Below are 27164 nucleotides of genomic sequence, written 5' to 3'. Positions count from 1 at the left end.
GTGCCTCATCAAAAAAGCGATTTTAATCTAAATGCACTCATGAAATGAAACAGCAGACCGGACTTTTTCCTCCTCCTTGTTTTGGAGAAGCAGACAAAATGCAGGTGCCAGTGCACAATTCGTTATTTTCTGACTGAAGGAAACTGTTTCTGTGCAATCCTACTAAGCCCACAGGTTGTCCTGGTACGGATATACAAAGCACAAACAAATTCAAAGGCTGGCTTAACGAAGTCTAATAAGTAATCTTAGAAAGATCTTGGGCAAAAGTGTTAACTATTTGGAACAAGAACCTGTTGCCTCTCTCAATCACCAGTCATCATACAGCACAAGGAGATCTTATCAGCCAGCATTACAGTTGCTTGTTTGGCTGACTTTTGTTGAAAGGGCCATCATATACGCCTGTGTGTGGTTCCTAGCAAATATACATATTGTTTCTAAATTGTTTTGTGATAAGGTCTGTGGAGAATGCCGTGCAGGAGCCAAAGAAAACATTACATAGTCTCTAATTTGCTTTTCAACTGTATGAAATTAAAGCACTCTTAAGCATCAAAGAATCTTGCTTGATTTTTGCATGTAGAAAGTCTATTAATTCTTCATACAGAAAGCAAGTTTTTACCCAGCGAGTCCTTGCACTCCAAAGGCTGGCTGTACTTCCAAGCTTTGCCATGCTCTTTATATACTTGCAGAAGTCAGAGAACTAATCCCAGTTTTACAGAGTTTTTCAAAGGGTAAGATGGGCATACTCGCATTTGCAGAGTGGAATATTGTATAAGATGACACATTCATATTGCAACTGCAGCCTCATGAGAATAACTACATAATACAGAAAGCTCTGATGGGAATGTTTGCGTGCGGGCGGGCGTGTGTGTGTGTGTAAGGTTGGACCTTACAGGATCTCCTCACACTAGATGTATCCCACGTTGACTAGCTCTAGGAGTCAGGTACTCTGGCTGTTAAGTGAAGGTGGGTAACATTGCCAATTCTTCACTAACAGAATTTTGTTGGGTATCTAATCAAGTAACTGTAAAATAAGATGGTACTTCTACAGTGTTGTTTATTACTGCTATGGAACATCAGGACGAGCAGCAGTGCTGAGACTGTAACACAGCAAGCAAAGCCAGATGTTGTCTTCCCTTGTAATGCTGATCCCAGGTGGCTTCTTGTAGGCATTAGAAATGCTGGGATCCATTTGGGTTGACTGGCTGGCACATGTTCTGATCTATGTAGTGCTTTCTGAAGTGGCCACTTATTGGCTATGGAGCTGTGGCTGGAAGGATTAATGGAAGGAAAGAAACATAACATTTCATTTCATTTCATTTCATTTCATTTCATTTCATTTCATTTCATTTCATTTCATTTCATATATTCCACCTTATAAAAATCTTTGGAGTCACACACAGAAGAAAAACCTCAGTTGAGCAGATTCCCCCAGATGGGCAGCTACAGCTATGATGCTGATGGGAAAACCCATGGAGAGACACTTATGGCAGCTCCCAAGATAAGATGAGCTGGCCTTCTTCATTAACTCCTACCACATTAGATTTCAGAATCTTAATCAGCTTATTGACCTTGGACTTTTTTATCTCATTACAAGCCTAGAATTAGAACAATATATGTAAGTAGAAAAGGCCAAATATGACTTTACGTATTTCCATTGCTCTGCATAGCTGCTCTCTTGCATACATGGTGTTCTTGAGAATTAAGTCAAAACAAATGCTCTTTTCCACTGAGATCAATGAATTCTAACACTCACCTTCCTTAGGGTGGCAGAAATTGGAAATTTGTGAAAATAACTATTTTCTCAGCAAGACCATATACTTTTACTCCCTGGCTTTACAGCATGTCGTGGTCCTCAATTATTCTCATGCTTTTCATCAAATACGCATTTCTCACTTGCTCTTGATTCACAGATAAGAAGGTGCAAATTTTGCACAGTATTATCCTTCTGTCTTGCTCTTGTTGGCTGTGAAGCTGAACCCCAGAGGGATGGTCAGCTGTTTAGCTGATCTGTTTTCTGTTGTTTTATGAATCCTCTCCTCCTGCGAGGGTCTTCACCTGGGACTGGAGCTGTGTGATAGTAGAGCACCGTTACAGATGTTGGCTGGGCCATAGCTGTTCTTGGATCAGCAAATAGCTTGGTGCATGTGATGTAACCAAAGCCAGAGGTTTAAGACAATGCAAGTTCCTTCTTGTCCATCACATTCATTTACCAGATACACTGGTTTATCACTACTCCAGTAGATTGTACTTTTAGCTGTTCACGGAATACTTTCTTGAGCAATTTGTGCTTCTGCAAGTGCTTATTGCCAGCAAATGCCACAGGAGCCAGCCTGTGTCCTCTCAGAAGCCCTCCCAGGCACACAGCCCTGTGCAGTTCCCCTAACATTGTGCAGCCTCAGGACTTTGGGCCACAGGTGGTCTAAACCAGTGTGACTGCAGTTATGTCAATTAGCTAGGCTGACCTAAGTCCTGAAAACTGGCTGAAAAGCTGGTTCTTAGCATTTAGCTTGGGAGCAGGAAAACATACTTCGTAGCTGCTGAAAGCTGTTAAATACCTGCTTTTAATAAGACTAATTTAAACCAACAAACATTTCTTTGGATTGTGCATTTCTTTCAGTGGCCCAATTAATGGGGCTGAGTAATGAATGGAGGCACCACTGGATTGTGTTTACACTGCAGTACCACCATAGCAACCTTTTCGTCCTGCTCGCGAGGCTGTAAAATGCTTTGTTCCTCACAGCATAAACGCTATTATACTACTATTAGGGTTGGATTTACTTACCATTAAGCAAGCGTAAATACTCCTGCATTTGGCACTGTCCCACTAACAGGCAGGAGCTGAGGAATGCTGCCACAATATGCAGCCAGAGGTTTCGGGGAGGACTTTTCAGAATCGTCCTAACCTCACTGCTCTGCGGGTGTGGGCTCAGACCTGTGCAGAGAAGAGCTGAAATGGCCAGGGATAGCAGTCATGACTGCAAGCAGTTGTCCTCCGACACAAGAGCAACGCTGGATCGTGCAGTGGAGATGGGACCTTAGTCATGCTTCTAAACTCTGTTCAAACGTTAAATGCGTTGAAGGCTTTAGTACAGTTTGGGAACAGGTTCCTTGCAGAAATTCCTGGTATTTCCTGGTTCCAGGCAGGCTGAAAAACACTGTGAGAATGTGGTGGCTTCTGGTATGTCCATTTATGGGCATGAATCAAAGGAACTGCAGGGAGGAAAAAAGTGGAAAATGAGAGGAAAAATAAGTTAACTGAGCTACTTCCTCTCTCGGATTCTTCTTGGGTTTTGGGCAAAGCCTTACACTGGTATTTCATCCCAGCTTCTCCTTGCTAACTACTTCCATATGTAGGCAGACTATAACATCAGTTAAAGCCACATTTAAGCACTGTTTTTAAAGAACTGAGGTTTTTGGTGGTAGGATGCAAGGTCAGAATGGTTAATTTATTATAAGTTTAGGTAAGAATATTACTATTCCTTCTTACATTTAATGTCCTTTTCAGTGTAATGGTACAAGGGTTTTCTTCAAGTGTGATGTCTGAAAAAGCTATGCTACATGAAAAAACTACAGATGATCTAGTTAAGAGTATGCTATTTCTAGAGGTGTCCAAAAGACAGTTTTCTCAGCTGAGTCCCTTGTCTTTGTGAGACAAACAACTGGATACTGTTCAAAGACTTATTTGTTCCTGTGTGGTTACGGATCATTAAAAGTGGCTCATTCTTGAAGAGTTTCTTAACTAGTGTCTTTTGGATGTTTCTTAGCTCTGAGGAATCTGACAAATTTCCATCTGGAGAGTAGAGCCTATTTCATATGAAAGGGCTATAATCCGTGTCTGTTGTTCACATCTGTATTGTGTTAGAAAGCTAAGCTGCAAATCCATGCAAAAGTGTTATGGTACAAAAATCTGAAGTACAATGGCTTAGAGTTATTTCACAAATTATTTGATACTCTGGTCTCCAGCCACCCTGAATTCCTGTTTAATGATTAATTGAGTAACATTTATTAAATTAGTATTGACTTTACAGTGGTCCTTTACCAACTGTATTATTAATATTGCTGGAGATTCATTTTAAGGAGCTAGTCATTTGAATGAATATACTTTCATATATGAATAAAAGATTTTAAAAGTACAGTAGCAAACCAGCACAATTTTCTGAGGATGCAAACATCCAAAAGCAAACATCCAAAACAATTTCTGGAAGGAATGTGAACCAATGTTCTATCCCATATGAGGGACTTTGGACTTTTGAAGTCAAGTTTTTATTCTTGCATCTATGCGTCTTAGGCACAAAGAATGAAATCAGGAAATATCTTTACGGTTGAAAGGCCCACATTTTAACCATCATTTAAGATGCCACAAATTCCACACAAGGGCTCTTTTTTCCCAGGATACCTTTGAAACAAAGTCTTACAAACAGTATGACGCCTACCCACACCTCTGGGAGACCTTACAACAAAGCATTTAAATTTCTTTACCTTCAGAGATAAAACTTTCAGAGGTCTAACACCTTCGAAATGGTATAAAATGCAGGCTTCTGTCAGAAGACTACATGTGTTCCTGGAAAAAAATAGGAGTGCAAATCATTATAATGAGTGATAGCTGAGATTTATGATCCTTGATATGCTCAGGGGAGAGTAACAACTTGTTAAACAGATTTGCATGTGTAGCATCCTTCCTTATTGTAATTCACAGTGGCAACAGCAAACCACCATTAAAATATTCTGACAGGAGGCCTCTTCCGTCCTTCTCCGCTGGCCTGCGAAGCAGTGTGATCATTTGTCAGATGGCAGGCAAGGCAGCTGCACCACCGCATTACCAGGCAAAGGAGCAAAGGTCGTGGTCCCGAGCTGTTTTGGGGGAGCCCCTTCATGGATGCTTAAGTACAGATGGCCCTTCCTAAACTAGAGCCCTGCTGCTGCTCTCTGGCCCTGCAGCCTCGCCTTGCCAGACACAGCTGGTGGACAGTGCCCGGGGAGGCCGCTGCGCTGTGCAGCTCAGGTGTCTGAGATACAGCCCACGCCGCAGAGGACTGGGACTGGAACCCGAGTGAATCACATGAGCTGGTGATGAGGCTCAAGAGGTCGATGTGACAAAGAATGGCCATTCATTATAATGTCTGATATCAATTTGCAAAAGAACGCAGGACAGAGCTGTTAATGAACAGGCTTGAGCAGCATCATAAACAACCCATCTCTTAGGGGCATTAATCCCAACCTGCCAGGTACATTGTGCTTTCTGTTCTGATGCTGAGAGCTTCTATACTGATGGCTGCGAATGAATTCCATGTACGTCCTGTCCTTGCTGGAACTAGAAATGACAGTTTTCTTGTTATTTGGGGGTGGAGCCACAGTAGCGGTCAGACAACCAGTCCTTGTGGTTGTATGAGCGTTTGAAGTGTTTCCCGGGTGAACTGAATGGCTGCATCATATTCATAACCTGGAAAAAAAAAAAAATAGAGAGAGAAAAAATGCTGGAAAGTCTCAGGGAGTATAAGAGCCAGAGGCTACCCAAAACTATTTCATATGGGACACAGAAAGCCACTTTCTCATGCCAGGAGAATTCCTCGTATTTTTTAGAGGAAGGGGAAATGCTTCTATGGCCTTGTGCAAAGCCTGGTGAGGCCACTGGCAAAACTCCCATTGACTTCCCATTAGTTTAGGGCTCTGCTGTCTACCATTAGGCAAAGCTGGTGTTACACTGATTCGCTGCTAAATGCTAGCTGAAATCAATGGGATTGGAAGGTGCTCAGGAAGGATGGACATTTTTGTAAGCTAACACGCTTTCACCACCAGGAAATTCCAGATTGAACTTGTTTGCCTGAAAAGGATTCTTGTTGGAGAGTATGTGTTTTTTCTGAAAACAAGAACTAATGCTTCTAGTGCAAAGGTTAATTTTAAATTCAGAGAATCCCCTCATCTTAATAAAGGGACAAAAAAAAGTCTGTTATTAATGTAGGACCTAGCCCAGGACGGAGGCTTTCCTTTTAGCTTTAGGGGGATGAGGCAAGTGACTCACAACTGTCCTACTGTTTTTTGCTTATCTGAGAAGAATGTTTGGACCATTATCAAAATGTGTAGCTCTTACAACACTTCCCCTCTGTGGGCCTGCAAGAGTTTGAATCAATGGACTCTTTACAGACAGAACTGTCATGTAAAATGACTTGCCCTGACATCAAGTAGGAAGATAACTCAGGTATTTGCCATCTGAGTTCAGTGCTCTGTCTACCATTCCGTACTAAGGTCTTAATTCAAGTGAAACCACATCTAAGCTAGCCCTACTCTGCATGAAGGTTAAATCAGAAGATCTTAAGAGGCCCCTTATGACCTGTATTATTCTGTGATTTTTATGATACAACTCACTAGCTCTCCACTGAGAATTTTACTAAATCTTGGAATTCTGGATTTGACTCTAGAGTCAGGAGACACCCAATGCAGACATTTTAAAAACATTTTCCTTGCCTTACTTGAAAACAAATCTTAACCAGTGGAATACTTCAGTGAAATTAAGCACGTTGCACAGAGTATTACAGCAGGAGTTGAATACTATGGTGACCAGCTGGCTCATTTTAAAGCCACCACATGTGATACAAGAGGAACCTGCTGCACTTTCTAATACAATACCAGGCTGGGCAAAGCAAGCCTGGCCCTGCATTCTATTCTGAATTCAGAAGAGTAACGAACTACAGTTGGTCACTAGTAATAGAATAAGTAGCCACAAATCATTAGCTTATTCATAAGTGTATGTGCTTCTGGACAAAACACCCAACCACACATTACTTGATTTTCACCTAGTGCAAAGCCAAGCCCTTTTAGGAATATGTAAAGTAATAGTGAAAACTAAAGGTAAATGAAATACCAAGCCATTTATATAAAAAATATAAATACTTTATTTTCAACTAGAAAGGTGCAAACATGTAACTTTTGGTCACACTTCTCAACAAATAAACTGTCCAAAAAGAGCCATAGTCAAAGAAAGAAACAAATGCTCAAGTGGAAAGACTGATGAGCTACAGAAGAGACGTTTTTCTTAAAGCCACTTGTCCAATAAAGTGAAAGTAAATGTATTTTGCCAGATGAATGCTTTGTAAGGATACAGACACCTCAACCCTAACAATCTCCATCTTGATGTCAACTCACTGTTTGGCCCCATCTGAACAATTTCCACTAGAGTATCTATTTCATGCTTTGAATGCATTGTCAAACAAGCTTTAAATCCTACCTATCTTGTTCCAAAACAGAAGGCTATCATTGAAATTTCAAAGCATTAAACAAAGGCACAAAACTTTAAATTAATTTAGATAACTGTACAAATATATATACACACAGTATTTACAATATTAATAAAAAGTAGCTTGTTACAGGTAAATTAACTGCCACAAGCTGTCCAGTCTAATAGACATGATTCTGATTCTTGTTGACCAAGCCATATGAATCAGAGCGTCAGAGCTGAAACATTACTGTCCTGACTAACAGAACACCTTCTACTCAGCACTTTGCTGGGTGAGGGTTTGCATCCCAGCTGTTGCTGTCACTAAACCAGCGCCAGCAAACATGCTAAGGGTCTCCTTCTCAATTGCACTACTAGATGAAGCAGGCTGTACCACATTAAGGGAACATTTGCTTGAACTTGTTTTTCCTGCCTATTTCCCTTAACCCCTTCACGCCACCTCATGAACGTGTTCTGAAGCTGTGTCTTGCTGTGGTCCCACTGTCCGTTTTACCTTCTTCTTCAAACCACCATTTGGGGTCAGTAGAAAAATTGTCTTAAGTCTCATGGAGCAGTTTGTTGAAATTAAAAAAAAAAAAAACTGATTTAAATACCTTGTGCTATTGAATCATGTTTACAAAATGAGATGCAAATCAGTTCAAGTTGAGAATCTAGTTAGCGTCTCCTTCTGGCTTTATGCCATGTCTCCATACATCTTTCTGTAGTACAGAGACTCAAAGATGTCATTGTCTCCAGGGCAGTTGTAGTGGCACGCGCAGGTCTTGATGAACATCATTTTCCTTTTCATGATCTCCCCATCAGGGCACTTGAACTCCACGGGGAGGGTGGCTGTTCTGTGGGGTGTGCAGCAGCGCCCGTCAGTGCAGACACCACAGAACTTAGCTCTGTAGGTCTTCACGCTGGTGCAGCCAGACAGCTCAAACTTGATGGGCTTGGAGATTTTGGGGGTGCGAATGCACTTTTTGCCTTTCTGTTAGGATATAAGTGAATACAAAACGTTTAGAAGGCAGGCTTTCACACAGCACTAAGCTTGCAAGCTAAGGGCAAGCAGACAGGCTAATCCTTGTTATATTTTCATTAGACAAGAGTGTCTTACATAGTGCCATAATACGGCACGAGAGAAAGTTAAGGACATTTAATTGTGAACTATTCACCACTAAGGCAAAACTCAGATTTCAAGGTACACCACTTGAAACTGACTGCCTGTCAGAACTGCACAATTTTTGGTAAGACACTGGGTTTTTGCTAGTGGATGGAAGCATCCTAGTAGATTGTACGTAAAGATAAGATTATTTACCTTGATGTTCTCCTCCAGGTCGGCTTCACAAGGTCTGACCATGCAGAGTCTACTCTGTTTCTCCAGCCTGCAGAAGGCATTATCGTTGGTGACCCTGGTCGAGATGCCCATGCCACAGGTCTTGGAGCAAGCACTCCATTCCGTGGTCTGCACCAGGCAGTTGGCACGCATCATTGTTGGGTCCGGACCGTAAGTGTCTTCCAGTCTGTAAGCTGCAGGAGACAGACAACCGAGATGAGGCCACTGCCTGACCTGCTAAAGGCACTCTTCCCTTTCCCGAGAAACTGAGGCAGCCACGCTTATCTGTGGAGTGACTCCACTTACTGCAGCGCTCCAGCTGCCAGGGTGCCCCGTGTCAACCCGCCCCACCGCCTTTGACCTCCGCGCAGGGTGCCCCTTCCCCCTAGGCTCCCGTCCGCAGAGGGACCCCCCTCACCAGCGAGGGCGGGTCCCACGGCGGTCTGCTCTTTGGCCTCGTCGCAGACCCACTCCTCGCAGCACTTCCCGGGAAGCTTCACCCGGCGCGGGTAGGGGCAGTCGGGGCTGGGCAGGCGGACGTCCATGCTGCAGAGGGGCACGCAGCCCACCGCCCCGTCCAGGCAGGTGCACTGGTACTTGCAGCTGCTCTGGAAGGACTCGCCGCTCCGGTACACCATCCCGCCGAAGACACACGGGGCGCCGTCCCGAGCTGCGAGGGGCGGGAGGCGGAGGGTGAGGCGGGCCGGAGCTCCGGCCTCCCCCTTCCCTCACCCCCTGCGCGGCGGGACCCCGTCTCGGTGGCCCCGGCGGGCGGCAGCCCCGGCCCCCACTCACCGGTGCAGACGCCGATCCTGCGGTTGGCAGGGGAGCCGAAGTCGCAGAAGAGCCCCTTGTGGTGGTCGCAGGGGTCGCGCTCGGTGCAGAGCTCGCCCAGCTGCTTGGCGCAGACGCGGCAGCAGCCGCAGCCGTCGGGCACCAGGGAGACGCCGGCGGGGCAGGTGGGGCCGGGCCCGGCGCCGCACTGGCACTGCCCGCCGCACTCCTGGCCCTGCGCCTCCTGCCAGCGGGAGAGAGCGGGGAGAGGGGGCGTCAGGGCCGCCGCCGGCACCGCACCGGCCGGGGCAGGGGCGGCGGCGCCGCGGGCGGCGGCACTTACCGGGCTGAGGAGGGCGAGGAGAAGGGCTACGGCGAAGCTGGCGGGGGCCATCCCGCGGCGGTCGACGGCTTGTGGGCAGGCGGGCAGCGGCGTCGGGGCGGAGAGATGAGGTGAGGTGAGCCGAGGTGAGGCGAGAGGAGAGTTTCCCGCCGGGCGAATCTCCTCAGCGCTGGCTGCGCGGACGGGGCCTGTCGCGGTGGGCGCTGGACCGGCGGGTGGCGGCTGCTGCTCGGTGCTGCTCCGCTCCGCTCCGCTCCTTGCGAGCCCGGCGGGAGAGTGGCTGTGCGACTGCGGAGTGCCGGGGCGGGCGCCCCTTTATACGCGGCGGCGGCGCGGCCTCGCCAATGGGCTGAATGGGGCCGCGGACAAACAGCGACATTCCGCGCATTCCTGCGCGCCGCGCCGCGCCGCCCGCCCCGCCCCGCGCCGCCGCCGCCGCCCCGGAGCGGCCCTGACCCCTGACTCCCGCATTCCTCCGTCTGCGCCCCCCCCCCCCCCCCCCCAACGCACACGCCCCCCACACCGACCCCCCGTCTTTTTATTTTTCATTTTTTCAACCTGATGTTTTTTAAGTGCGAGTCACCTCCGCTGCCAGCGGCTCTCCGCCGCCTCCCCCCCCGCCGCGGCAGCGCGTTATTTCTAGGCGGGCGGCGGGTCCGGCGGGAAGGGGCGAGGGGGGCGGTTGCCAGGGGCGGCCGGGGGAATCCGTTATTTCCCTTCCTCAGTTCTCCCCGCTCGCCCCTCGTCCTTCCCCGGGCAGAGGGAACGGGAGGCGGTGGTCTGGGGGTGGCCCGAGCTCCCCGGGGGCGGCCGGCGGGGCCCTCGCCCCGGGGTGCCCGGTGCCCGGCGGCGAACGGTCCCGGCGCTTTGGTACCACCAAAAAAAGGTATAATTACGCTACCGGGTATAAATTGACTCTGTGTACCACTGAATCATACGGAGTATTTGTAATGTGTTCCTTCCCTAATAGATGCTCTCTATGAATAGAGAGAGTGCCTGTTTACTCTGAAATATTTGGCACAGCGGACGGAGTCTGAAGCGTGGAAGAAGTGGCTATTATTTTCCCACTGCCTGTGTGCAGCTGTCATTTCTGAGCAACACGTTCCTCGTTCCTCGCACATCCCTGCTTCCCAACCTTGCTGATGGTCCACCGCGCGTTACAACAAGGAGAGAATGGCGTGCCACCACACTCAGACAAAACCTTAACGTTGTGGTTTGTATTTGTCCGAACCCAAGACCAAAGCATTGTGGCTTGTATTAAATCACTGCAGATAACTGTTACGGTTTTCCTCTTTTTTCCCCTTTAACCAGGAGGATGGTTCCTTCCCCCACCTCTCCATGTATCATTTGAATATTCAGTGATGTCATGTTGTTTGACCTCAGCTTTAACGAAAGGAATGCCAGCATTTTGGCTTTTGACCTGTAGAAGTATGTTAGTGTTTAATGAGAGACCGGCTTTATGCATCTTGTTAGGCAAACCAAAATCAGATGGTATCTTAAAAGATACCACCTTTTGCATGTAGGCTTTCTCCCACTGCCATAACCCCCCTTCTTTCTGTCCCTCCATATGTAGGCATACTTCCATGCTGTGATGCAGCAATATGTATGCACAGGATTCTTAAGGGAAAAAGAAACGTTTTCACATAAAGCCCCAGTAGGATATATTGTACTGTAAAACTGTTATTTATATTCTGCCAGCACTGTAGTTTGGCCAGTAAAGTCTTTTGGATGTCATTTCTTCTACTTGAAATTCTCCTTTTAAAGAAATGAGATTGGCTCTGAAAGAAAAAAAAAATCTCAGAGGAACAGTTATGGTAAATAATATATGTTCCCAAACCCCTGAGGCCTCCCAAAATCTGTCTTTACTTGAAAGACTCCAATGGCCTCAGTGGTGGGTAAATAATATGTGTACCAAACTATGTATGACATGCATACCAAAATGCAAATGTAACCAGGTAAACAGAATGCCTTTTTTAAATGCCTAAATATGGTAGGAGAACATCAGAGAGAGAGAGGCTCTAGACATGTTTTATAACTTTCCATGTAAGAGGTTTTTTTCAGAGAAACAATTTTATTAAACAAAACCTAAGAATCTCACTGACAGAAAAAGTATGTTTAAAAGTAACAAACCACCAGAAAGCCAGGAAATCCAAAATTAAAGGATAAATCTGTCCTAAGTCCTCACACTGCGGGCCAAGTACAGCAAGCCCCATCCACTTGCTGCCCTGAGAAAAAAGGCTTAAATAGGCATTTGGACTTCAGAACTAATTCTGGTCTTGCACCACTGTGAATCGGGCATTAGCCCACTGAATTACAAGTTGTACCAGCCCGTGAAAGTGGGCAAGAATCAGAGTTCTGTCAGGTTTGCCTTTTTGTCATTTTGGTTGCTGTGCTGTCAGATGTGACTCATCGGGTAGTTCGCTTGTGCGTGTGTTTGTGTGCACGGGGGTGAAGGGAACCTGGAAGGAAACGTAGTTCTTTCAGAATCCACTCAGTCTTCAGCTTATCCTTTCTGATGACAATATGTCACGGGTTGGAGAAATACATCTTGGCATGGATGCATAAAATGGTTAAAATGCTCTAATTTGGTCTTCCATGCAGGTGTTTATACAGCACATGCTTTTAAGATTGTATATTTTTTCTGCTGAAACTAGGAATTCACTATGCCGGCCTTGCAGTCTTGTTTACACAGCTATATACGGTATGTGTGTGTCTACATCAGCTTCAGTTGGTGTAGTTCCTTTGGTGAAGTCTTGTAAAAAGTACAGGTGTGGATATGCTGCATTCCTCTCTTGTGTTTTTCCTTCTTTTTTTTCCTCCTTCCCCCCAAAAAGTCACTTGATCAGGTATCAGACATACTGAAAACCTGGCAAGACTACAGGAAAGTGGCTAGACTTGGAGTGTTTGTGTACTTAAAGAAAGAATCTTGCACATTTTCAACTTTCAGTCACAGATATTTTTTTATAAGAGCAATTGGAGGTCTGAGCCAGCCCTCAAAGCGGAAATCAAAAGCTCCCAGAGAAACATACCCGAGGAATGTGAATCTGATCCAACAACCATACGCAATGCACATACAGTACTGTCAGTCTTATAGGAAGTCTTGCCATATATGGACATCTGGACCCTGAGCTGTTTATCATCGTGATAGGCTTGTAGCTGGCTTCAGACATTTCTGGCTTGCCTCGGGTTTAGTGTGCCAGTTAGTTCTTTTCCCAAAATGCTCACCAGGATATTTCTTAAAAATTGTAATAAATATATCTCAAAACCCTGAGAGGTCTAGTTAAAGTTACGTTAGTAGGCTTTTGCTTAAAATGCAGATTCCAAGCAAGACTTACTCTGCTAGCTCAGAAATTGACACAGAATAAAAATAAAGAGATTTATTCCATCATAAATGTGGTTGCCTGGTATTTGTCTTTCTTAGAAGTCATCTGGTAACTTGCTCTACGTATCTGTAGGCATAGCAAGTGCTCTGAAGTAGACTACTTGCTGGGCTTTTACTCATCCTTTTTTGGAGAGACGCGTGAGCGCATGAATCAACAAAGGCGAAGCAAAATAGAAAACTTCATTTCCCAGGAGCTGTCAAGCAAGTTATCCACGTTGTGCCATTTGATTTGCTTTGTTAGCGTGAGGCATGTCATGCAAGGCTTCCGCCTTGGAGCCGTGGCAGTTCACGTCAGCTAATCTTACCAATGAGAGGCATTAGCTCTTCTCCAAAGTGGACCAGAATGAGAAGGCTGGGCGGTGCAGTGGATGGCATAGGGCCTATGGAAATGTTCGCTGCTGAACTCGTGGACCTAGTCCAAGTTCCTCGTGATACTGGGTCAGATTCTCTGCTAGCGTCAGTTGGGCAGATTCACTGAATGCACTCTTGGCCATCAAAATACTTGGACTGGAGAAGTCCAAGTCCATTGAGCTAAAGCTGCTCAGCAGTATGAGCAAAGCAAAACCATCAGATGTGATTCCCGTTAGCAGATCTGAGTTCTGTTGTTTTCAGAAACTTATGTTCTTTATGTTCGAACATGTAATATTTTGTTAATTCTAGAGCCACTGAGAATGCTGCTTTAAGCTCTTGGCTTCATTCTTCAAAAGTAGCTGGAGATTTTTAGGAGTGTGTGTGGTCTTAAAGCAGCAAAGTGATTACTGGAAGTAGAATAATCTAAATGAGCATTCAAAGCACATGTAAAACTATTTGTATGAAACAGAGATTATAAGTAGCATAAAGCCAAAGGTCCTTTACCTACTGAGCCTCGGGTTCAGTATATCTGATTTTATTCTGAAAAATTTGCCATAGATCTTATCAGCACTGTAGGGAGCAGCATTCACTACATCTTTGCAGAGGCTGGCTGTATCTTAGTTTTTTGTGGGGAAGCTCAGAGCCCTTCCACAGCTCGCAAGGCTGAGTAAGGAGGGAAGAGACTTTCAGTTGTTTATTTCTCAGATTTCACTGAGGTTCACAACCTCTTGCAGTAGTAAGGCAGCTAATGTAGGACTGCAGTGAGTCACTAACCACTCCTTTGACAATTGTCCTATAAATGGTTAACAATTCTTAAAAAAGTAAGTGTCACTGGCTGGAGAGGAAACGTGGCCAGGGACTTGATTCAGAACATCCACCAGAAATCCTTTGAGGTCTGTCTCTTAGAGGAACCACGTGGAAAACAGCTGGCAGATCACTTCCTCCCACTCTGTCATGCCTTATGTGGGCAGGAATGAATCAGATCTGCTTATTCTAAAATGCATGTGATTTTATTTTCAGTTTTTCAACCTGCTTCTCTCAGGAGCTGTCAGTGTAAATTTTGAGGTTTTGTGGGTTTTTTCCCCCGAGCTGAGAGACATCGATGTTTAATTAAGACTTAACCAGATTAGGGACTTCACTTAACAAACACAGTTTGCTCTGCTGTAAACTATGGGATCTCTTAATTTATGTTGTAGCTGCTTTGGAGAAGTAGAGGCTTGTGGAGATACGGTGGGATACATTTGTCCATGTTGTCCGATAGGGTAGGATTGATATTTCTGCATTCGGGGATGGTGAATAGAGTGTTTACTTTGGGGAGAAAGAGATTACTGTCTGTAAAATTTGTCCCCTTTTTGATGCAACCTGAGTTCACTGACCTTGGTATAGTGTAGCATGGGCTTTTCTGTTTACACAGGCCTTCCTGAGAAAGTGGAGGAGTTGGGTTATTGTATAGGTCTGTAATGCCTCTGGAGGACTTGATAAGCACGCTGCATCAGCTGACCTACAAAGGAACGTAATGTCCTCAACGTATTAACGTATTAGGATTTTAGAGATAGCTTGATTTTCAGGAAAATGATTCCCCATGGTTCAGCTGCCAGCTAGGCTGGCTGTTTTTTCAGCAAGTGATGTGTGGTATGTGACCTGTGTAAATACATCTGTACAAGTGACGCAGACGGGGAAACTAGGATGTAACCTACAACAGCCAAGGTGGCTTCCTTATTGACCCGTGAATGTGTGTGAAATTTAGCAACTACGGGACCAGGTCTGAAAACCATCTTACACTGCTAATCTTTCTGGTCTTGGTGGGAAATTCTCTGTCAGACCGTTTTTCACATGGAGCTGAGAAAAGCAGATACTCCAAGAAATGTGCGTTGTTAGGGAAGTGGGGACATTTCTAAGATATTTTGATTTCCTGCAGGAACTAATTGAGGAAACTTAGTTTTAAAAGACAGTGGTCCCAGGTCTGGAGTTTACAACCATGTTGCTACAAATGTCTTGGTGATGAGCGGCTTTTAAGTAATAAGCATGAAGTTGTAAAAGTGGTAGGATTCACACTAACAGCAAGTGTTTCTGAGCATATTACTCCATTTATTAAAGGATTTAAATAGAAATCAAGGTTAGGTTTTTACTGTACCTAGGTGTTTGTTTTGACCATTTTGGACAATGGGGTCTTTATGAAAATTGGTCTATGAAGTTACCTGTGATGGATCTTGTGGAATAGTCTAACCTTAATAGCATGGTAGATCTGTATGATTATTTAAGATTCAATTATGACATGGGATGAAAGGACAATTAATCAGTTGCCTTTTTTCATTACCTAAGATTTGCAAGGTACTTTAAAATCTAACCAGTGTTCACCCTGTGAGTTAGGAACTTTGTAATACAAAAATTTCAGGTGAGTTTTAAAAGCATATATGAACTAGCCACATCTTTTTCTTTCTGCTTATGTCACTCGCAAGATACAGAGGGTTGAATTTCAGATTCCCCAGGAACAGCTTTCTTATTTTACCATCTTAAATTCAGTGAGACCTCACCTAGGCCTTCACTCCATGTCTTTTTTTTCTTCATAAATGGCTTGCAAAAAGTGACGGTAGAGTACGTGACTTGGGAAGCGTGCTTCGTATTTCTTTTTTGCCATCAAGCTGCCACAGGGGGGAGTAGAAGTTTGGAAAGGACTGTGCTGCCCAAAGAGCCACAGAGGCAAGTCTGGTATTCCAGGTGCGTGCCCTGGCCAGCCCCTTACCGGGAGAAGAAGGGGTGCAAAAGCAGAGCGGATGTGCTAGGAATGAAAGGGCTGGTTGGAGGAAGAAGCTGGAGGGTTTCTGCAGCTGGGACAAGCTGAATGGTTCACTGCATCGCAAAACCACGCTGTTTTTCTTATTCATTCCAACCAGTTTTTCTGTCCAGATGTAAGGGGAGTGTGACTGAATTGTTTTGCTGCCTCAGGAGAGAAGGTGACATGTGGGAGTTGTACAGTACTTGCAAAATCCCTGTCGTTCTGATGAAAGGCTTTTCCCACGTTAGGACTATTTGCTAATGAAGGAAAAATGCTAAGCAGAGGCAAGGCGTCTTTGCAAGGCAGAGGACACAGCAAGGAAAGTTTTGCCAACTTGATAGAAAAGGGTTGTTCCTGTGGGACTGTTGGTGAAATCCTCTCTGCTTAACACGAGTAGATGGACTCTCTGCGGGTCCTGTGCAGTGAGGATGGGGAAGGGGGACACCTTCCTCACACCTGGACCCCAGCTGCGGGGTTACCCTCTCGTCCTGTGTGTGACCACAGCTGCTCTTGCAGTGAGTGGTCTGTGGTCGCAGCGCGGCTGTCAGCCACCCTCCTGCCCTGAGAGTGGGCCTGGGGCATCTTTGAGGAGGAGGGATGTGGACAGAGGTGGGGATGTCGGTGTGAGAGTGGAAGGAGTGGGCTGGGATTTTGGAGTAGTGCAGCATGACAAGAGGGTGGAAAGGGGCTTATCCCTCCTGTCAGCTTCCCACCCATGTGCCGGATTTGAGCCTGCACCCAGAGACAACCAGCGTGGTGCTGAGCGGGAAAGGGAAATAGGGCTGAAGAGAGAGGTGCACGTATGTGTTTGTGTGGGAAGGGTTGGGGGGAGGACACGGAAGGAAGTGGAGGAAATGGTGTGTGAGGAGAGCAGTGTAAGTGAACCAGCCAAGGATGAGGTGGGCTTGGCAGCTTCCTTCCCACCGCCTTCACAGCGTTTTACCACTGAGAAACAGTGTTCGGGTCTGTTCAACCACGGGCGAACTCATTTGCCAGAAGAAGAGAGGAGATGTGTCTTGCAGTGAAAGCTGGGTGTTCTTGTTCTAAGCACCTTCAGATGCCAGTCTCTGTCTTTGTCCCACTGCGCTCAGCAACAGGCTGTGCTGAGGGGCATGGTGGAATGACTACATGTTTCTTGCTTTTTGGGACTGTGTTGGGGAGTTTTATCATTGAACAACCCAGTCAACAATTTTTGGGAGAGAATGAAGTAGTTTTCAGGAACTACTTAATAAGCAGGAAAGCAACCGAAAGGAGAGAATCGGGCACATTTTCTTTTATAAAATCCTCCAGATCTGAGTGAGCATATCAGTAATGAGACAGAGTCAGTGAGGAAAAAGGAAGAATTAAAGGAGAAATGCAAAAATGACATTTCTTTTTCTGTGACCTATCATGAGAACTAACAATGCTGTGTATTGCTAAATGTGTTATTTTAGGATGCAGAGGAAAATACGTCAAGCAGGTGCTATTTTGATTTTAATGGTGAAAGCAGGATGGGAAGGAAAGCAATTCTTTCGGGTTGACATGGCGCTTGGGGATATGGTGTAGTTGGGTCTGTCAGTGCTAGGTTAACGGTTGGACTAGATGATCTTCAAGGTCCTTTCCAACCTAGATGATTCTGTGATTCTGTGAAATTTTTCTGTGCTTTTTGAACATCTGTGATTCCTGGACTGTTGAACTATCAACAAAAGGAACTTGGGAGAAATCCCCATTCTTTGTGTGTAGTATATTGCTGAATTCAATGCCTGTTCCACAACCTTGTGCCTAACATACACACAAAAAAAAAGAGAATTAATGGTCCAGTTTCCAAATAAGACATAAGGAATTTGTTTATGCTTTTGGGAGGTAATGTATCTAGGTTTGAATGGAACTATGTTAAGTATATTGAAAGTCTCAAGGAATGCAAGGCTGGTTTTGTTCAACAATAAACATCTAAGATAACAAAAATATTTATACATTTGGCAAACTTGTGCCTAAACCTCAACATTTCTTGTTTTTTCTTAGGGATGGTTGTTACAAGTTCAGGGAGTTAACTGGAGATAAAAATGGAAACAGAAAAAGATAAAATTTAACAAATCAGAGCAACTTCGAAATTTTCCCTTAGTTCCAGTGGTGCTTGCAGTATAGCAGGAATTAAAGTCAGAAATATACTGAAGGTTGTACCACAGTTTATTGCACTCACCTGGACTCTTGCAGTAATAAAAACCTGGAGAACACTGACCTGAGTCAGTGTCACAGTGTCACATAAATCGCTTTTAAAGATACCTACACTTCTGTCCCACCCTCCCTAAAGCACTTTCACCTTGATTTGTCAGAGCTTTTTTCCTAGAACGTTTGTTGAGGAAATTGGCAATGAAATGTGAGTGTGTAAAAGAAGACAATAAAAAGGCAGGCACCTAACAGTGTAAAAACCTAGACCCTGCTTAGAGTGCTTTTGCAAAGTACAGTGTCAAGATTGTGTTTGTTTCATAACATTTGAAGAATCAATACGTGTACTAAGACAAAATCAAGAGCAAAACTAGCATTACATGGTTTGTAATTTCAGAACCCTTTCTGTGGCTTTTCTGTTTTCATCACTTTATTCTTTTCAGGAAAGAAAAAAACGATTTTGAAGTTTGAGGGAAATTACAGCAATGCTTTTTGAGGGTTTAAGACATCCAGCACTGACTAGATGTGTTAGCCCTTCTATTTCTACTCTTCATCATGGTGTAGGATGAATAGACAGAATAATTACTGTAGTGTGATTGAATCATTCTTTCAGTTGAAAAAGTATAGGTGTGTGTTTCTGGTGCTAGAGGTCACAGGTTTGTTCCTGCAAACTTCAGTTTACATTATGTCCAGAGCTGATTCATAATGCACTTTTGACATTTGAAAAAGGTTATTTTATTACAGTATAATTCCAGCAAGAACACCACACATGCTGTATTTCAAGCCAAATTAGTTGATGAATGGATGAGGAGTCTAATTTTTGTTTAAGGCTATCAGAGCAAATCCTGTCAAAGTTATGGTTTTACTCAAAATTCCTTCATTTGTCCTGCTTTTCCTGCAGACCAGCACAGAGCAGTACATTCTTATCACTTAATTATTAAAAAAAAAAAAAAACAACCAAAAAAACCGCAGCAAAAAAACCCAAGGTAACAATAAGTTCTGTCCCACAGATATTTACCAAGAAAGCCAAGCAGGAACATAGTTGCAAGACTTAGAGCATATTTGATAGTCCGAGACTAAGTGAAGCAATGCATTAGAGTTTTGGGGAGAACTAGGATAGAAATAATGGGGAAGGTGGAGAGAAAAAAGCTCCAAAGGTTAAGACAGTAAAGCACCCATAATTTATGTGATACAGGGCCACGGTATTGATGTCGGGAGACTTCTGGTGAAAATAGACCCAGGGTCTGAGATCCTCTTGCTTAATGCCTGCTCTTGCTTGGAAGGAAGTTTTGGATCAGTAAGTAAGCACAGGGGCTGAGATAATTATTAGACATAATACAATACCCAGGTATATATAGCTTCAGCAGATTGACCATAGGACGGTGGTGACACTCTGTCTGACCAGCTGTACCTGTCATCACTAGAGCACGCGGGGTAAAACTGTCTGCCCTGCCCACTCTGCCCTTTGCACCTTGCAAAGTATTCACTTACTTTTGCATCATTTGTGTGTCAAGTCCCTGTTCATTTTGGAAGCTTTGTCCTTTTCCTGACCATTATTTTTCCATTCCTACAGCAGTCTGAGTCTCAGTGCCTTTTCAGCACCTTTCCTCATTTCACTTGGGTTTTAAGTGAATTGCCTCCTCTCAAGAACAGAGGTAAAGCTAGCCATCGCTCTTCACCGCCTTCAGCTTTGGTTCCCATGAACCTCCTTTTGTGTCTTCAGAGCAATGCTCCTCTCTTCGATAGGTGACTCCTTGATCTGCTTCTGACTATGAGCTGGTAATTAAGACTACCTTTGCTAGCCTAGGTGAGAAGTTTTTATGGGACAGTGTATAGGTGAATGTGGGAGGCTTTTTGGTCGGCCGTTGAGGGGTCTTTATAGATTTGTTCAGCCTGTACAGTAGCGTGGATGATGTTAAAACATCTCTGCTTTCCAATCTGGAAAGGTCACTGTGTTTCTTTAGAATATTTTTGGAGATGTTTCTGTGGTTAGTCAGATCTAAAAATAAACTATGATCAACACACTTAAAAATTATGACAGGATTTTTTTTTTTCAAGAATATATAAGGCAGTCAGATATTTGTTTTCCTCTCAGGGAACCAGTCAGAACTACAGACAGGCTACGAAAATCCCCTTCAGATCTCTGGGGCTTTTTTTGGGTGTGTGTTTAAAGTTGGGGACATCTTCCTGCCTATCTATTCATCTGTCTTTTGCAGTTTATACAGCCTATCATTTTCTCAACTGAGAAAAAAAGTAATCAGGAACATTTATAGTCTTTTCTCCTTAAATTTGTAGGGCAACTGAGAAGCTTTAATCGAAGTTTGTTTTCATTAGAAAGAGGCATCCTGATGAGATAGACCCTGGGCATCGCTTGCATTAATTTTTAGCAATATGAAGCTTAGAAAAAACTTGGGATTCTTTTGTTTTTAAACATATCAATGTTCTGGTTTGATTTTGGAGGGGAGAAATATTGGGGGAGTTTACTTTGAAATTCACTTTGTGTCAGTGACCTACTGGTCTTGAGTAGCCTGAAAAACACTTTTAAAATTTTCTCTTTGAGGGACATTTTTTAATGTCTGTCACTGTAAGTAGGGCTCAAGAGATGCCTGAAAACCCAGTATTCTTCAAGGAGCAGAAATCCATTTTCTGGCCCACATCAGGGAAAACTTATAAATATCCTATGATTCATTTAGAGTCATTAAAGCCTGTTGTCTAGAAGCAAATTTGGTAATGCAGTTTTACTGTTTTCTATTGCTGTAGTTGTTCCTGAAACAAATCCCATTGTTGTGAATGTCTGCAGTACAGAGCCTTGGATTGGGTAGTTCAAAGGCTCAGTGTTGGATAATGGGCTACTGAGTCCAACAGGTAGGGATCTATCACTGATGACTTCTTTGGAGACCTTCAGCTGTCATTCTGCATCTGTGCTTTTACTTGAGTCCTGTGCTTGAGTACGCATTGTAGTTGGGAGTGTTGGGTAAAGCTTTACTCCTTGTAAAGAAATGGTAGTTCTGTCATACATTTTTATTGCTGGGGTTGTATGTCATACATTTTCATTGCTGGGGTTGCAGGGGGAATTCCTGAGACACAGTTCAGGAGGGAATGAGTGGGGACCTGAGGGTACTAAACTGTTCTCTGATGGCACTCGCACATGAGGGCCTTACCTCCCCTCACAGCTGCTTCATGACCATTTTGTGTTTATCAAGTTTCATCTAAGTGTCCCTGCAGAAAGGATCTAACACTGAACAACTCCCCAAAGTAGTCGTAGCTGGGTTTCTGCCATAACCCCTCAAGCATCTCCCACAAGGGTGACATGCCAGGGACTTTTTCAGAGGGCTCAAGTGTGGGCTGCGTTGCTGGTGCCTGCAGGTCTGAGAGCTGGTGCAGGTTGTTCCTTCAGGAGTTTTCCTGCCTTTCATAGCAAAGGGCAGTAGCATTCAGCACCTGTCCGTGTTACCAGCAGTTGCTCTTTCATACTCACTGCTTTGCAGATTGGCATGGGGAAGAGCTGATACGGGAGCCTTATCTACCTGATCTACCACCTCCCAAGTGCACAGGTTAGAAAAGTCATCCTTGCATTTAAAAAAAGAAGAGGAAGTGGCATGACCTCTCTTTCTGTGCACCAATTTAAATCCCATCCTATTTTAAACCCCATCTGCACCAGCGAGTCTTATCTAACACTGACAGAAAAACAGAGGATGTTGGTTCTCATCAGGACAGAGCCTGCATTTAGCTTTCAAGTGGCGCAATAAAATATGGGAATAGGCTTCAGCTTCCCATGTTTTAATTCTTCTTTTTTAATCCCTGTTTTCATTTTTGAAACTATTTGGATCTGAGAAGACATTTTTTCTCTTTCCACTTCTGATTTGTTTGTTGGAGCACTGCCTGCTTGCCCTATTTGGATGTCAAGAGACTCTCTATTTTTCCATTTCTGGAATAGTCATTCACGACTCAGTGTTTCTTGTGCAAACCCTCAGAATTTACAGTGTGTTTATTGGTCTCGCACCAACTGCAGTTTTTCTCTTGTAATATTTTGTTTCAAAGTTTCTCTCAGATACTGTTATACGGATTTTGTTCACAAAATAATTCTGTTGTAAGCCTAGGAGTTTAAGTGACAATCTTTCTAAAGGATCTAACTAATCAGCTAATTAAAATATAAGGGATTTATAGAATTTGTTGAACTAGTAAATTTAAGACATCATTGATGGGGTAATACATTTTTAACAGTAAACTAGTGTGCAAAACATACCAGTTGTGCAGAGTGCTGCAGGAATGCACAGTAAAACACAGCTTCTGTGTTGAAGAGACCACACTTGGGTCCCGATTTTGCCATTTGTGCTGCTCAGATTATGAGCATGTTCGTATAAAAGAGCTTGTAAAATCTGGTAAAATAGGGGAGAACTAATAACTTGGGATGGATATTTCATGAGAGTGCAGGTAAGGTGGTTTGACTTTAGGGTGTTGCTGCTGAAAGGAGAGTGGAGGTTAAGTGCAAGACTGGTAGGCAGAACATGAAGACTGGGAAGGGGCTGAGTGTTATGAAGAAGGAAGAGTGAGGAAGAGGAGGTGTGTGGCATAAAGTGGAGGACAGGTGGCAATAAAGGAAAATGCTGAGGGGAAGATCAACACACTGCAAAGCAGAAAAACACATGGACAGGTGACTGAAAGAATAGCCTGTGGTGGGTTTTGTACCAGGGCCCATTGCTGTCTTGCCCAAATCCTAATGATCTTGGTACAGGAAAACATTAGTGGACTTCACAACTGATTCTTTTTCCTTTTTACAGCTATGGAAGTTGAAATGTGGATGGAAGCTGTAGAAGCAAATGGAAAGCTGGAATGTGCTCCATGTATGTGAGAGAGGCCTGGGCCATTGAACAGCACGATGGTGCAGGAGCAGTGGATGGGAATCAGTATTCTCAGTCTATAAAATGAAATGTCTGCCAAGTTGGACTTGCTGTATGACTGCATTTCTCATGTTACTTCCTCTCTGTCTTCCATTAAAGTGTACAGCTTTGGGGTAGGCACTTTTGGGGGGCAGGGTCAAAAAAGGAAAACTGCATCTAATCCTTTGGTTTGAGTGCTACCCTTTAAGCCTAATAAACCGGTTCGTTAAATTAGTATAATAATTGTATTTTAGACATAGCCTAGGCATGAAATGATTCTTTGCTGAAGATCAAGAATGTTTGAGAATCTTTCTTTTCCTGCTGTGGTCCTTGCTGGGTTTTGTCCAGGATGTCCTTGGAAATGCAAGCTCCAGATACATCATGAGACGGACTGTGTTATGTGGCAGCTGCATGTTTCAGAAGAAAATGCTGGAGGAGATGGCTGAATGTGCATGCAGACTTCTGGATGCTCATCAGCACCAATTCCAAACTTCCTTTTTGGTTGCTGATCACTGATTAGCACTGTAAAGTGGCACAAACAATACAGATAGCTTTAACCACTAATGCTCCCTCTTCCGCTCTCACCGGTCTCTTTAAACTAGAATTTTACAAACAGCCAGATGCAGTTTTCCTTCCAGAGATCTCACAATACAGATTTTGGTCCCAACTAGCTATTTCAGGCCAATTTAGACTCTATTGAAAGATGGATTTATAAGAAAAATGTTGACAGATCCTGGCCTCTTGTATCACTGGTGGGAGCCACGATAGTAATAATGATTTCCTTTAATAGTCTTCCATCAAATGTTCAAAGCGGTAGTTTTTCCTTTGGTGCAAACATCAAAAATGTGGACAATTTTGTTTTCCTAAACTTGGACAACATCAGTGTTTCCACCATTTCTGTGGGAATGCAGTACACCCTTTCCCAATTTTATTAAAAACCACCTTTCTGGCTGAAGTGTGTGCCATTGAAAGCGCTTTCATTCTGTCTCATATATCTTGTTCTAAGAAGTTGAAGTCTGCCTATTTCATTTCTCCAGGACTTTCTTACTGTGAGGAGTGTAGATGAGAACTGTGTTTTTCCTCTCAGAATGCCTTCAAGTTGTCTTCCTAACCTAGACATCTTAAGTGTTTCCAAGTAGTTAAATGAGTCTCCAGTGACAGTAATGTTTCACTGATACTTATGTTGCTTGTTGGCCCAACCCAGAATCAATTTTAAAGATGATTGTAGTGAACTCTGACATCTGGAAAAACTTATACTGAAGCCTGGCTGCAGTTTAGTTCTTTACCTTTTGGGACAAGCCTCTTGCATTTGATGTGGGTTGGAAATCTCAAAATCAGCTTTGGATATGCATGTGGAAAGAAAGATATAAGAGAAAATTCAGGAGGATCTCACTGTTTCCATTGTTGTATTTTTTGAATTCTGCCCAGTTGGAAGGAAGGCACCCATCTAATGTCAGTGTAAAGGCTGAGAAGGCTTGTCAGTGTAAGGTAAAAGTTACATCTTAAACATGTATCCATGTCCTGTAGGCAAACAATTTGTTCATAAAGCAGTCTTCAATGCCTGATAGGAAGCCTGAGGAAAGATTTGTGCTGGCTCATGGTATCCCTCACACAGCAAAAGAGTGCTTTTCAAAGGAGGAACTAGCTTTTCTCTGAGCAAGAGAAGGGTAAAACTTACTTACACTCCTCTCAGTTTTGCTGAGGAGTTTCTAAAACAGATTGGCCTTGCTTACATGCCTCTCATCATGAATGGAAATAGGCAGGCCATCTGAGGGAGTGGTCTTATTTACATGGAAACTGTTTTACGTAAGAAGAGGAGGCTGGTCCAGCAAAGGTGTGGTTTTATTTACATCCATGCTCTTCCCTTATGATTGGAGGGTGTTTGGAAGGTGTGGTCTCATTTACATCCTGCCTAGACTGCCTTTGGCTCATCTGGATTCAACTCTTGCCTGTGGCTGGAAAAGGAAGGAACTGCTGCTAGCAGAATAAAAACGACTGTGTGAAAAAACATGACTGTTTTCCACCTCTGTTTCTTCAGTGTATGCATTCCTGCTGGTACGTACCTGAAAAGGGAAGGCCACATTCCTGGGGAGAGGGTTTTGGGTCTGTGTAGGTATGTGTATGTATGTACGTGTGTGTGTACGTATTTGTAATGCCAAGGTGAACATATCAGGTTTTGTGCTACCCTGGGTGTTGGAGGGTGCTAGAGCTGTTTCTGAAGAAAGGTCCAAAAAGCAAGTTCTTATTAATTACAAATAGCTCCTTTTTGTTTTTCCTTTTTTTCTTTTGTTTTTTTTTTTAAGGTGCATATACAACTTTTCAAAGGTGCTGCTGACAGCTCTGAGGGAAGGCCTGTCTGTATTGTATGCATGTGTGTGACATTTGATGTAGTCCCTTGCATCAAAGTGAAGCCAGTGTAAACATGATAGCAGCGTTTTACACAATCTCTGAACTGGGATAGAAGACTAGAGCACAGAACAGGCAGAGCAGTCAGGAACTGGCTATGCTACATGCAGTTGCTGTGCAATGGTCTGTCTCTTCCTCAACATGTATATAACGTATATTCAACTGTAGGAGCTACTGTACCTTATGGTCAGGAAGCAATTCAGCTGTTACTGGCCTCTGCCTGCATTAACTTTAGGATGCAGATATATTTTTAGCAAAAAGAGAACTGGGGGAACTCCTTGCATGTGGGTTGCGAAGCATCCAGAAAGCCTTCAAGCTGCTGTTGACTTGGTTGGATTGAATTTACTGTGCTTACTCCTTCCCTATTTTTCTTCTTCCATCCATGGTTGCTCAGGCACCATCTTGGTGAATTCCAGGCATTAAGAAAGGCAGAAGGCAGAAGAGAGAATTTGCTTTTTTTCCCCCTCTTTTTTCTAAAAAGGAAATTAAAATATCTTGAATCTACAACAGATTGACGATTGGTCCACATGCACATACATGAGCATCAGTGTTATTTTCACTGAGAACAGAGCTATTGTGTTGCTTTGGTTGCTTTGGTTGTGGGTAGAAGATGAACAGAGAGTCCCTTCAATGTGAAGCTCTGATTTGTGACTGTGTCCAAAAGCACTGAACACTGAAGGAGCTGCCACCAACGTTCTGGGACTGGCTGGGATTACTTTGCTGCGGCATGCTGTTGCTCAGCACAAGAACAAGGCACTTTCAGGAGGATAGCCTTGTGTGGGGATGTGCACGTCAAAATCCGTTTCTGTAATTCTTCTCACTGCTGCTTCTGCTGCCTCTGATTATACTGCTGGAACTCATGGTAAACATCTAGGCATGACAACCCAAAGATAACATTTTCAAGTTAGAGTCAGAACTCTTTCTGAACTTTAGATACCTCTGAATGCCTTTATAGACACCTGGCAATGAGCCATTTCTCCTTTGCCCACAAAAACTTGGTGAAACTGGAAGTCTAGCTACCACACTCTGATTTAGGAGATGAATCTTAATAAAATATTTCCTCTTTTCTGTCATGAAGGCAAGCTGAGGTGCACAGAAATAATTGCGTGCTCCACCACAGGAGGAAGTGTCTGGCATTGTGTACCTGGATTGCAGGATACAGGCAGGAGAGCCAGAAAGTTGCATGTACTCTGGGGCTGCAGCTGAAATTTTTAAGTTACACATGAGTATTGCACAACTTCTGAAAACAGGTCTTCCAGATGATGTAAACCAAGAGAGTGATACATGCTAAGAACACCAATGTAAATTTACCTTTTTACACCTGGGGAGCTGACTGGTCTAAACTGCCATCGCAGAATCTGTGTAAGTTAGCTTGGACTGTGTGCTATGCTGTTCTGCTTCTCCAGAGCCAACCTAGGCTGTTTAAATAAGGCTTGTGAATCTCTACACTGCCCTGCATTCATGGCTGAGACTGCACTAAGAGACATATGCCTCATTTTTAAAATTGGCATAGGTTCCAAAACACAAGGGTGCTTTATAAAATTTTCTGGCTTCCTGATCT

The 27164-nt window shown here is 43.9% G+C and overlaps 1 protein-coding gene and 1 long non-coding RNA gene across 4 annotated transcripts; one reads left to right on the top strand and one right to left on the bottom strand.

Annotated features, from left to right (window-relative positions):
• Window positions 1-6866: 6866 nt before the first annotated feature.
• On the bottom strand, window positions 6867-9963 carry CCN2 (cellular communication network factor 2). The gene is made up of 5 exons (XM_074819078.1): window positions 9664-9963; window positions 9342-9564; window positions 8965-9216; window positions 8529-8740; window positions 6867-8201 (listed from the first exon to the last, which is right to left on the bottom strand). Exons 1-5 carry the CDS (start codon window positions 9712-9714, stop codon window positions 7905-7907), a joined length of 1035 nt encoding a protein of 344 aa, XP_074675179.1. The 5' UTR covers window positions 9715-9963; the 3' UTR covers window positions 6867-7904.
• LOC141921095 (uncharacterized) lies at window positions 9646-25207 on the top strand. Of its 3 annotated transcripts, XR_012622549.1 has the most exons (5): window positions 9646-9773; window positions 10634-10876; window positions 19891-20096; window positions 21078-21182; window positions 23099-25207. It is a non-coding gene; the product is annotated as an uncharacterized LOC141921095 (long non-coding RNA). The 3 variants fall into 3 exon arrangements; XR_012622551.1 differs by lacking the exon at window positions 19891-20096; XR_012622550.1 differs by lacking the exons at window positions 19891-20096; window positions 21078-21182.
• The last annotated feature ends 1957 nt before the right edge of the window (window positions 25208-27164 follow it).

Source organism: Strix aluco, chromosome 3 (assembly GCF_031877795.1).
Source record: "Strix aluco isolate bStrAlu1 chromosome 3, bStrAlu1.hap1, whole genome shotgun sequence".
NCBI lineage: Eukaryota > Metazoa > Chordata > Aves > Strigiformes > Strigidae > Strix > Strix aluco.
Note: the sequence above shows the minus strand (reverse complement) of the source record. Positions and strands in the feature narration are given on the sequence as shown.